This window comes from Electrona antarctica (assembly GCF_951216825.1).
Source record: "Electrona antarctica genome assembly, contig: scaffold_104, whole genome shotgun sequence".
Lineage (NCBI taxonomy): Eukaryota > Metazoa > Chordata > Actinopteri > Myctophiformes > Myctophidae > Electrona > Electrona antarctica.
In genome coordinates this window covers 132,501-144,755 of record NW_027638064.1, presented here as the reverse complement: position 1 = coordinate 144,755, position 12,255 = coordinate 132,501, and the positions used below count along the sequence as shown (strand labels likewise).

At 42.0% G+C, this 12,255-nt stretch overlaps 1 protein-coding gene across 1 annotated transcript in view; it reads right to left on the bottom strand.

Annotated features, from left to right (window-relative positions):
- Positions 1 to 2,742: 2,742 nt before the first annotated feature.
- The window catches only part of LOC306918417 (translocation protein SEC63 homolog), a gene marked incomplete at its 3' end in the record, with an annotated part of 30,631 nt that continues 21,118 nt past the window's right edge, over positions 2,743 to 12,255 (bottom strand). The window contains exons 4-7 of the mRNA XM_079531322.1: positions 9,970 to 10,082; positions 5,487 to 5,548; positions 4,336 to 4,394; positions 2,743 to 2,841 (exon numbers count right to left, since the gene is read on the bottom strand). Of these exons, the coding sequence (XP_079387448.1) occupies positions 2,743 to 2,841; positions 4,336 to 4,394; positions 5,487 to 5,548; positions 9,970 to 10,082 (333 nt within the window). The remainder of the gene's footprint in view (positions 2,842 to 4,335; positions 4,395 to 5,486; positions 5,549 to 9,969; positions 10,083 to 12,255) is intronic.

Sequence of the window (12,255 nt, the reverse complement as noted above, 5' to 3'; positions counted from 1 at the left end):
AGGTATTTACCCAAACTCAAGGTACCAAAAGTTAACTCTGAACTGGTTAGATCTGCTTTTAGCTTCTGTGGTCTTAATAATACATGGAATGACCTGCAAACTACATTAAAACTGACCACATTGGTTCCCCTGAGTCGTTTTAAAACCTTAGTGAGCACACAGACCCCACAATGTGTTTTTAGATCATTTTGAAATGTGTCTTATCTTTTTATTTATATGTAATTCACATCTATACATTTAGTTGTATTTATATGTAATTCACATCTATACATTTAGTTTTATTTATATGTAATTCACATCTATACATTTAGTTTTATTCATATGTAATTCACATCTATACATTTAGTTTTATTTATATGTAATTCACATCCTATACATTTAGTTTTATTTATATGTAATTCACATCCTATACATTTAGTTTTATTTATATGTAATTCACATCCTATACATTTAGTTTTATTTATATGTAATTCACATCTATACATTTAGTTTTATTCATATGTAATTCACATCGATACATTTAGTTTTCTTTATATGTAATTCACATCCTATACATTTAGTTTTATTTATATGTAATTCACATCCTATACATTTAGTTTTCCTTCTCCTGATCTCCTGATACTATACGATATTGTATTACTCGATGACACTGAACATGAGTTTAATCACTCAGTGTAATTTAGAGAATGAATAAAACTTGAATGAATGAATGAATCTATCCATCTACTGCATCTACAGCAGCACATCTGAATGAATGAATGAATCCATCCATCCATCCATCCACTGTGTCTACACAGCACATCTGAATGAATTAATGAATGAATGAATCCATCCATCCATCCATCCATCCATCCACTGTGTCTACACAGCACATCTGAATTAATTAATTAATGAATGAATCCATCCATTCACCATCCATCCATCCACTGTCTACACAGCACATCTGAATTAATTAATTAATTAATGAATCCATCCATCCATCCATCCATCCATCCATCCATCCATCCATCCATCCACTGTGTCTACACAGCACATCTGAATTAATTAATTAATTAATTAATTAATCCATCCATCCATCCATTCATTGTACTTGTTCCAAAGACAATAAAGATCTATGTATCTGTATATCTACGTACCTACCTACCTATCTACCTTCCTACCTACCTACCTAGGCACCTGTTCCTGTATAAAGTCATGCCATGGGACTCTTTTGATTGATTGATTGATTGAAAAATGTATTAACAGTTTGCAGAATTACAGTACATTTCAAGCACAAACTCAATACAAAGGCTGTTAACTGTGAGTGGACGACCCAATTAAGCATTACACTCTGAGCCCTACCACACCCGGTCAAGGTATTTACCCAAACTCAAGGTACCAAAAGTTAACTCTGAACTGGTTAGATCTGCTTTTAGCTTCTGTGGTCTTAATAATACATGGAATGACCTGCAAACTACATTAAAACTGACCACATTGGTTCCCCTGAGTCGTTTTAAAACCTTAGTGAGCACACAGACCCCACAATGTGTTTTTAGATCATTTTGAAATGTGTCTTATCTTTTTATTTATATGTAATTCACATCTATACATTTAGTTGTATTTATATGTAATTCACATCTATACATTTAGTTTTATTTATATGTAATTCACATCTATACATTTAGTTTTATTCATATGTAATTCACATCTATACATTTAGTTTTATTTATATGTAATTCACATCCTATACATTTAGTTTTATTTATATGTAATTCACATCCTATACATTTAGTTTTATTTATATGTAATTCACATCCTATACATTTAGTTTTATTTATATGTAATTCACATCTATACATTTAGTTTTATTCATATGTAATTCACATCGATACATTTAGTTTTCTTTATATGTAATTCACATCCTATACATTTAGTTTTATTTATATGTAATTCACATCCTATACATTTAGTTTTCCTTCTCCTGATCTCCTGATACTATACGATATTGTATTACTCGATGACACTGAACATGAGTTTAATCACTCAGTGTAATTTAGAGAATGAATAAAACTTGAATGAATGAATGAATCTATCCATCTACTGCATCTACAGCAGCACATCTGAATGAATGAATGAATCCATCCATCCATCCATCCACTGTGTCTACACAGCACATCTGAATGAATTAATGAATGAATGAATCCATCCATCCATCCATCCATCCATCCACTGTGTCTACACAGCACATCTGAATTAATTAATTAATGAATGAATCCATCCATTCACCATCCATCCATCCACTGTCTACACAGCACATCTGAATTAATTAATTAATTAATGAATCCATCCATCCATCCATCCATCCATCCATCCATCCATCCATCCATCCACTGTGTCTACACAGCACATCTGAATTAATTAATTAATTAATTAATCCATCCATCCATCCACTGTGTCTACACAGCACATCTGAATGAATGAATGAATGAATGAATGAATGAATGAATCCATCCATCTACTGTGCAACACGTCGCTATTGAAGATGTTACTTTTCGCTGACTTGTTTTTGGGGAAGCACGAGATGTGACCGTTGAGAGATAAACTCACCACAACCACAGGAAGGATGGGTTAGGTTAGGTTAGGTTAGGTTAGGTTAGGTTAGGTTAGGTTAGGTTAGGTTAGGTTAGGTTAGGTTAGGTTAGGTTAGGTTAGGTTAGGTTAGGTTAGGTTAGGTTAGGTTAGGTTAGGTTAGGTTAGGTTAGGTTAGGTTAGGTTAGGGTCTCTGAAGTGACCGTTAAGAGATAAACTCACCACAACCACAGGAAGGATGACCATGAACGCTAGACCGTAGACCAGCAGGACCTGGAACACAATATGATCACTATTATACACAATGATATGATCACTATTATACACAATGATATGATCACTATTACACACAATGATATGATCACTATTATACACAATGATATGATCACTATTATACACAATGATATGATCACTATTACACACAATGATATGATCACTATTACACACAATGTTATGATCACTATTACACACAATGTTATGATCACTATTACACACAATGTTATGATCACTATTACACACAATGATATGATCACTATTACACACAATGATATGATCACTATTACACACAATGTTATGATCACTATTACACACAATGTTATGATCACTATTACACACAATGTTATGATCACTATTACACACAATGATATGATCACTATTACACACAATGATATGATCACTATTACACACAATGATATGATCACTATTACACACAATGATATGATCACTATTACACACAATGATATGATCACTATTAAACACAATGTTATGATCACTATTAAACACGATATGATCACTATTATACACAATGATATGATCACTATTAAACACAATGTTATGATCACTATTAAACACAATGTTATGATCACTATTATACACAATGATATGATCACTATTAAACAAAATGATATGATCACTATTAAACACAATGATATGATCACTATTAAACACAACACAATGCACTGTTATCACTACAATTTAGGCAGACGCTCTTAAAGGAGCATTCAGTGATTTGGGTGATTTGGAAAACCACCCAGTCCGCCCCGGTAACAAAATGTGCACATGCACGCTCTACAGTGGGGGGAAGTGCAACAGGCCAACAGCATGTGCACCCCACTCGATCATGATTGGATGAAGGCTTTGCCACCCGCCACCAAAACTAGGGTTTTTTGACCCCAGGGGCTCACTGGGGACAGGGTGGAACTCCTTATGTGGTCAGCACACTCTATAGTAGGGAGGATTATCCAGAACAAAATATAAAATAAGTGATATTTAGATTAAGTCAAATCACTGAATATACCTTTAATCCAGAGAAATTTACAGTAAGCAAGAACAACACATGGTGATACATCACATACATAAAGACTAGTTATCGTGAATCATACGTAAATTATAAGAACCTAACAGTGGAATATCTATATAATGAAACTATGCGTATACAGTATATAATGCTGTGTCTACATAAAATGCTGTCTAAGTTACATAAGTTGAGCCTTTGCATTGGCCTGTAAGGTCGTCGGGGCTAGGGGAGGGGCTACGGGCTGAGATGGAGTCTGAAGAGGTGGTGTAGATGGAAACATTGGCTCTTTCTAGAGCAAGGATGGCTATAGTTTAGCTCGCTAGCATTGACAATATGTATAATTGCTCGGCAGTCTGTGGTTGGCTCTGCGTCCAGCAGGGGGCAGCATATGGGTTAAAAAAAAACACCAAAACACACAAAAAAGCAGGACAGTACAGACAATAATAATAATGATAATAATGTAAGCATACCAGCATAGAGTTCTTCTGGTCAACGATCCAAGCAGGCAGAGCGATGCCAAAACTGGTGGCTGGGGAGAGAGAGACACAGAGAGAGAGAGAGACAGAGACAGAGAGAGAGAGAGCGAGAGAGCGAGAGAGCGAGAGAGCGAGAGAGAGACAGAGAGAGAGAGAGAGAGAGAGAGAGAGATGGAGAGACAGAGAGAGAGAGAGAGAGAGAGAGAGAGAGAGAGAGAGAGAGAGAGAGAGAGAGAGAGAGAGAGAGAAAATATTTTTCAACAGAATTGCATACATAAAAGAAAGAAACAAAGGTTGTGGGCTTTCAGTGTTTTAAAAACGCCATTGACAATGAAGGGAAAATGTACGTCATCTTGTCCCCTAACACAAACATTAAATGTACGTCATCTTGTCCCCTAACACAACCATTAAATGTACGTCATCTTGTCCCCTAACACAAACATTAAATGTATGTCATCTTGTCCCCTAACACAAACATTAAATGTACGTCATCTTGTCCCCTAACACAAACATTAAATGTACGTCATCTTGTCCCCTAACACAAACATTAAATGTATGTCATCTTGTCCCCTAACACAAACATTAAATGCCATTTTGGGCGGGAACCCCTTTTGGTGTTAGCATTATGTTTAAAAGCTTATAGGTCTGCTATTTTTGAAAAATCGAAGAACCACTGACATAGAAACATAGCTTTTTCAGAAAACTGTCAGGATGTAGAAGACATTTTTAGAATCTGATCTCAGGTCAAAATGGGTTAACAATATGTTTATTGTAATAATGTTTGTTTTTTCACCGTTTGTTTTACATCACCATTACATCACCTAATCAACATGAGTTACACTTTTTTTTTTGTGGCTTTCGCCTTTATTTTATTTATTTTTTCTGGAGGGACAGTAGGCCGACAGGAAATGGGGAGAGAGATGGGGGGGAAGACATGCAGTAAAGGCTGTCGGGATCGGGAGTCGAACCCGCGGCACACTGCCAGACTGGATTACCAGCCAAGGTGCCTGGACCATTGAGCCATGGCCCAGGCCACATGAGTTAGACTTTAATATATTAGCGCCCCTCACTTCAAACAGGTGTGATTTTTATATTTTACAATGTGTGCTACCACTTTCAGCCATAAGGTGGCGCCGAACACTGACCTCCTGGACCGTCTGGGTTGCCATACTGTTCCCAGTTCTGTCGGGACTGCTCATTGGTCAATCTGTGGACACACACAGAGAGAGAGAATGAGAGCAGATCATCCATTGGTCAATCTGTGGACACATACACACACAGAGAGAATGAGAGAAGACTGTGGACACACACACACACACACACACACACACACACACACACACACACACACACACACACACACACACACACACACACACACACACACACACACACACACACACACACACACACACACACACACACACACACACTTATAAATACATCTGATTTGATACTCCCGCTGTTCGTTATGACACCACAGGCATCTTATAGTATATATATTAATAGAGACGGCACCCGGAGGAAACCCCGAGGCGAAATGGACATAGTGGCCGAATTTGGTATTGCAGCGTGAGCCAGCGCTGGGCCGTTGACTATCATTGCGCACGTTCATGTTATTGGGCAGATGACACGTGAACGCTGTTTCATAGTGAACGCTGTTTCATAGTGAACGCTGTTTCATAGTGAACGCTGTTTCATAGTGAACGCCGTTTCATAGTGAACGCCGTTTCATAGTGAACGCCGTTTCATAGTGAACGCCGTTTCATAGTGAACGCTGTTTCATAGTGAACGCTGTTTCATAGTGAACGCTGTTTCATAGTGAACGCTGTTTCATAGTGAACGCCGTTTCATAGTGAACGCCGTTTCATAGTGAACGCCGTTTCATAGTGAACGCCGTTTCGCTGTTTCATAGTGAACGCTGTTTCATAGTGAACGCTGTTTCATAGTGAACGCCGTTTCATAGTGAACGCCGTTTCATAGTGAACGCTGTTTCATAGTGAACGCTGTTTCATAGTGAACGCTGTTTCATAGTGAACGCTGTTTCATAGTGAACGCTGTTTCATAGTGAACGCTGTTTCATACGTGAACGCTGTTTCATAGTGAACGCTGTTTCATAGTGAACGCTGTTTCATAGTGAACGCTGTTTCATAGTGAACGCCGTTTCATAGTGAACGCCGTTTCATAGTGAACGCTGTTTCATAGTGAACGCTGTTTCATAGTGAACGCTGTTTCATACGTGAACGCTGTTTCATACGTGAACGCTGTTTCATAGTGAACGCTGTTTCATAGTGAACGCTGTTTCATAGTGAACGCTGTTTCATAGTGAACGCTGTTTCATAGTGAACGCTGTTTCATAGTGAACGCTGTTTCATACGTGAACGCTGTTTCATAGTGAACGCTGTTTCATAGTGAACGCTGTTTCATAGTGAACGCTGTTTCATACGTGAACGCTGTTTCATAGTGAACGCTGTTTCATAGTGAACGCTGTTTCATACGTGAACGCTGTTTCATAGTGAACGCTGTTTCATAGTGAACGCTGTTTCATAGTGAACGCTGTTTCATAGTGAACGCTGTTTCATAGTGAACGCTGTTTCATACGTGAACGCTGTTTCATAGTGAACGCTGTTTCATAGTGAACGCTGTTTCATACGTGAACGCTGTTTCATAGTGAACGCTGTTTCATACGTGAACGCTGTTTCATACGTGAACGCTGTTTCATATGTGAACGATGTTTCATACGTGAATGGCACGCAATGATAGTCAATGGCAGCGCGTTCATGATTTGACCCAATCCATCCCAGAATTCACTTTGTTCCTACCCATAAGGAGGAGTGAAATCGCCTCATGCGCTTTTGAGCAACTTAATGCAAGTGGATGGAGGAGAAATCCACCTTAATGTAAGTGGATGGAGGAGAAATCCACCTTAATGCAAGTGGATGGAGGAGAAATCCACCTTAATGTAAGTGGATGGAGGAGAAATCCACCTTAATGCAAGTGGATGGAGGAGAAATCCACCTTAATGTAAGTGGATGGAGGAGAAATCCACCTTAATGCAAGTGGATGGAGGAGAAATCCACCTTAATGTAAGTGGATGGGAGAAATCTGGTTCCGTCTCTATTAACACTTAGCTTGCTAAGACTATCACAAACTGATTACCCAGGTATGCTACGATGATAGCATTGGACAAACACACTTTTCCTAGGCCGACAGTAAATGTTCTCTTATAGCGAGAAGCACACCGCATACCTCAAAAGAAAGTTTGTCCACTCCAATTTTTAAAAAAAAAGATTTTACCAGCTTCCATTCTGGAGATAATTATCTTTATGTAACACCTGCTTTTGTAGTGACAGGCTCATCTTGAACAGAAGCAGAGTTAGGAGCTGTTTTATGTCAGACGTTGACAGGCAGTTTTAAAAATAAATAGAAAAGAGTTTTCTTCACCAATGTGTTTGTAAAGGTGTCTACTAACATATCCAACATTGGTTTATATTCAACCACCCTAGGGGAACTTTTGACAGCTGCTGAATATAATACATTATAAGGCAAAATGTTCTAAATTTCATTATGCTTTAAGTAGCATGTGACATGTCAAACTAGGGTGTGTACATGATTCTGAATCCATTCCAAGCATTAGTTTTGCACGAAAAAGCGCCGTCATCACAAATGTGATGAGGTCAGCACATTTGGGCAAGTTCTATGGCTGAATTTAGCCTAAACAAGTGTTTTTCGTGCAAAACGAATGCTTAGAACGGGTTCAGAATCATGAAAACCCCCTAGTTTGACCCCTAGTTTGGCCATAGACCCCCTCGTTTGGCCATAGCCACTTGCCCAAATATGCCCAAATGTGTTGACCGCTATGGCCGTTTTTAGCCTAAGGAGTGTTTTTCGTGCAAAACTAATGCTTGGAATGAAAAACCCCTAGTTTGACACGTCACATGATACTTAAAGCATATTGAAATTTAAAACATTTTGCCTTATAATGTATTGTATGGTACCCCAACTTTCAGCAGCTGTCAAAAATTCCCCTAGGGTGGTTGAATATAAACCAATGTTGGATATGTTAGTAGACACCTTTACAAACACATTGGTGAAGAAAATTCTTGGTAAGAAATGTATTCCCAGATATACATGGGAAATTTGGGAATACTGATAATATTCCCTGACTATATGCATTCTATACACCGAATGAAAGCCCTGAATGTCTACTTTTACGAGGAAAAAGTACACATTGATCCCATTTACCTTTCGTCGCTAAATGGCTTTTGTATGAGCTAAATAATGAGCATATGGGACTGAGGGAACACCTCGGGGCTACGTTACTACTGTTTTGTTTATTTTTTATAAGGATGATGATGATGACGGATCAAGTAGACGCCCGGCGGGCACATGGAACGATGCAAAGACGCGTTGTCATTATTTATCCATCTATGTACGTGTCTGTCGCTGTGTATCGTTCCAACTTGGCTCGCCGAGGGACGGTGGTGTTGCCGACTTGCGTAGCTGACAACAGCGGCGCGCGTCTTTGCATTGCTCCATCTGACCGCAGCGATGACCATCATCATAACAAAATAACCGTCCCTCGGCGATACAATCCGTGATAAGTTTGTTCGAGTTTGATGAAGGAAGGGAGACCCGACTTTAGATCCGTGTCCATCATGGAGCCGGAACATGTCGCTACATGTTCTCCGACAGACACTACACAAGACGCCTCCCCTGAAACAAACAGGAGCCCTCCCTCCCCTGAGACATGCAGGGGGGAGGGAGAAACAGGAGCAGATTGGCTGAGGTGCATGGATACGATTGGATGTCATGAAATGTGATTATGTTGACTGGAGTAGGCTACGCTCGCATGGGGGCCGCCATTGTGTGATAGTGTGAGATCTACACACAATGAGCATTTGAGCCCCTCCCGTCCTGAGTTTTCAGGATGGGAGGGGAGAGGCATTTTTTTTCTTTTTTTTGGGATCACGTGATCAGAATGCTGTGCTATCATCCAGGGCTAGTTGGTAAAGTGCCCGGGGGTGTAGAAAGCGATTGCAAGTAATCAATAAAAAAAGAATGCGGTAAACGTAGAAATCCCTTTCCCGCACCGGACCGTTGGGATTTGAACCACGTAGAAATCCTTCTCCCGCATGGACTGTGTTAATATATATATACTCGGGGGCGCCCGCTGGCCAAGTGGTCCAGGCGCATGCCACATATAGGCTCTGGCCTGACAGCGCGTCGCGTGTTCGAGTCCTGTTCATGACGACCTTTGCTGCGTGTCTCTCCCTCTCTTTCCTGTCTGTTATGACATGGTGCCACCACCAGGGGGCGTAGTGTTATGACATGGTGCCACCACCAGGGGGCGTAGTGTTATGACATGGTGCCACCACCAGGGGGCGTAGTGTAATGACATGGTGTCGCCACCAGGGGGCGTAGTGTTATGACATGGTGTCGCCACCAGGGGGCGTAGTGTTATGACATGGTGCCGCCACCAGGGGGCGTAGTGTTATGACATGGTGCCACCACCAGGGGGCGTAGTGTTATGACATGGTGTCAACACCAGGGGGCGTAGTGTTATGACATGGTGTCGTCCCCAGGGGGCGTAGTGTTATGACATGGTGCCACCACCAGGGTACTCACGCTGCGTAGGCCTTGGCGATCCTCATGAAGGTAGCCTCATCTCCGCCTTTATCAGGATGGAACTTCAACGATAAAACTCTGTACTGTTTCTTTATCTCTGAGAGAGACGCTCCCTGGAAACACAGGACACATTATTATTATTATTATTATTATATTCTTTATCTCTGAGAGAGACGCTCCCTGGAAACACAGGACACATCATTAGTATAAATATATTCTTTATCTCTGAGAGAGACACTCCCTGGAAACACAGGACACATCATTAGTATAAATATATTCTTTATCTCTGAGAGAGACGCTCCCTGGAAACACAGGACACATCATTAGTATAAATATATTCTTTATCTCTGACAGAGACTCAGGGTGAGGCTCTGTCTCAGACTCACCCTGCAACAGGGTGAGTCTGAGACAGAGACTCACCCTGCAACAGGGTGAGTCTGAGACAGAGACAGAGACTCACCCTGCAACAGGGTGAGTTCCACCCAAACATTTTAAATACATAGCGGGATGCAGATCTACAAGCTCACAACGCCTCGCATCCACGCCGCGCTGTGAGCTTGTGGATCTGCAATTTTGGGGCGTGCGACACCGTCGTGCTGCAGAATATAAATGAGGCTTCTATCCCAGAGAACAGCAGGAGAGAGAGAGAGAGAGAGAGAGAGAGAGAGAGAGAGAGAGAGAGAGAGGGAAAGCTGGACAGTGGAAAGTTGTGAAACGGTTGAAAACGACTTTAAACTCAAGCAGTACACCCAGCTGTGGCGTTGTTGTTGTTGTTGTACACGTGTGTGGAGACTGCAGAAGCTTTCTTTAATTACAAATTGATGATCGCGATGCTGATTCGCATGATTTGCGTCGGAGAATCAGCAAGAACAGCTGTGGAGTGTGGATCATTACCAGCGCTCAGCGCCACAGTGAAAAGTCAACTGATCAACGGACAAAGCTCGGACAGCGATTTTATAAAGCTAAAGGTGGTGCTTCTCTTGTTTAATGCGTGGGGCTCACTTCTGTTAGTCCGATTGTTGTCTCAACGTGTCTACTCTGCACCGTCGTACGGTAGCTTCTGTTCACTGACTGTCTACTCTGCACCGTCGTACGGTAGCTTCTGTTCACTGACTGGGTCTACTCTGCCCCGTCGTACGGTAGCTTCTGTTCACTGACTGTCTACTTTGCCCCGTCGTACGGTAGCTTCTGTTCACTGACTGTCTACTCTGCACCGTCGTACGGTAGCTTCTGTCCACTGACTGTCTACTCTGCCCCGTCGTACGGTAGCTTCTGTCCACTGACTGTCTACTCTGCCCCGTCGTACGGTAGCTTCTGTTCACTGACTGTCTACTCTGCCCCGTCGTACGGTAGCTTCTGTCCACTGACTGTCTACTCTGCCCCGTCGTACGGTAGCTTCTGTTCACTGACTGTCTACTCTGCCCCGTCGTACGGTAGCTTCTGTTCACTGACTGTCTACTCTGCCCCGTCGTACGGTAGCTTCTGTCCACTGACTGTCTACTCTGCCCCGTCGTACGGTAGCTTCTGTTCACTGACTGTCTACTCTGCCCCGTCGTACGGTAGCTTCTGTTCACTGACTGTCTACTCTGCCCTGTCGTACGGTAGCTTCTGTTCACTGACTGTGTCTACTCTGCCCCGTCGTACGGTAGCTTCTGTTCACTGACTGTGTCTACTCTGCACCGTCGTACGGTAGCTTCTGTTCACTGACTGGGTCTACTCTGCCCCGTCGTACGGTAGCTTCTGTTCACTGACTGTCTACTCTGCACCGTCGTACGGTAGCTTCTGTTCACTGACTGTGTCTACTCTGCCCCGTCGTACGGTAGCTTCTGTTCACTGACTGTGTCTACTCTGCCCCGTCGTACGGTAGCTTCTGTTCACTGACTGTCTACTCTGCACCGTCGTACGGTAGCTTCTGTCCACTGACTGTGTCTACTCTGCACCGTCGTACGGTAGCTTCTGTCCACTGACTGTCTACTCTGCCCCGTCGTACGGTAGCTTCTGTTCACTGACTGTCTACTCTGCCCCGTCGTACGGTAGCTTCTGTTCACTGACTGTCTACTCTGCCCCGTCGTACGGTAGCTTCTGTTCACTGACTGTGTCTACTCTGACCCGTCGTACGGTAGCTTCTGTTCACTGACTGTGTCTACTCTGCCCCGTCGTACGGTAGCTTCTGTTCACTGACTGTCTACTCTGCCCCGTCGTACGGTAGCTTCTGTTCACTGACTGTCTACTCTGCCCCGTCGTACGGTAGCTTCTGTTCACTGACTGGGTCTACTCTGCCCCGTC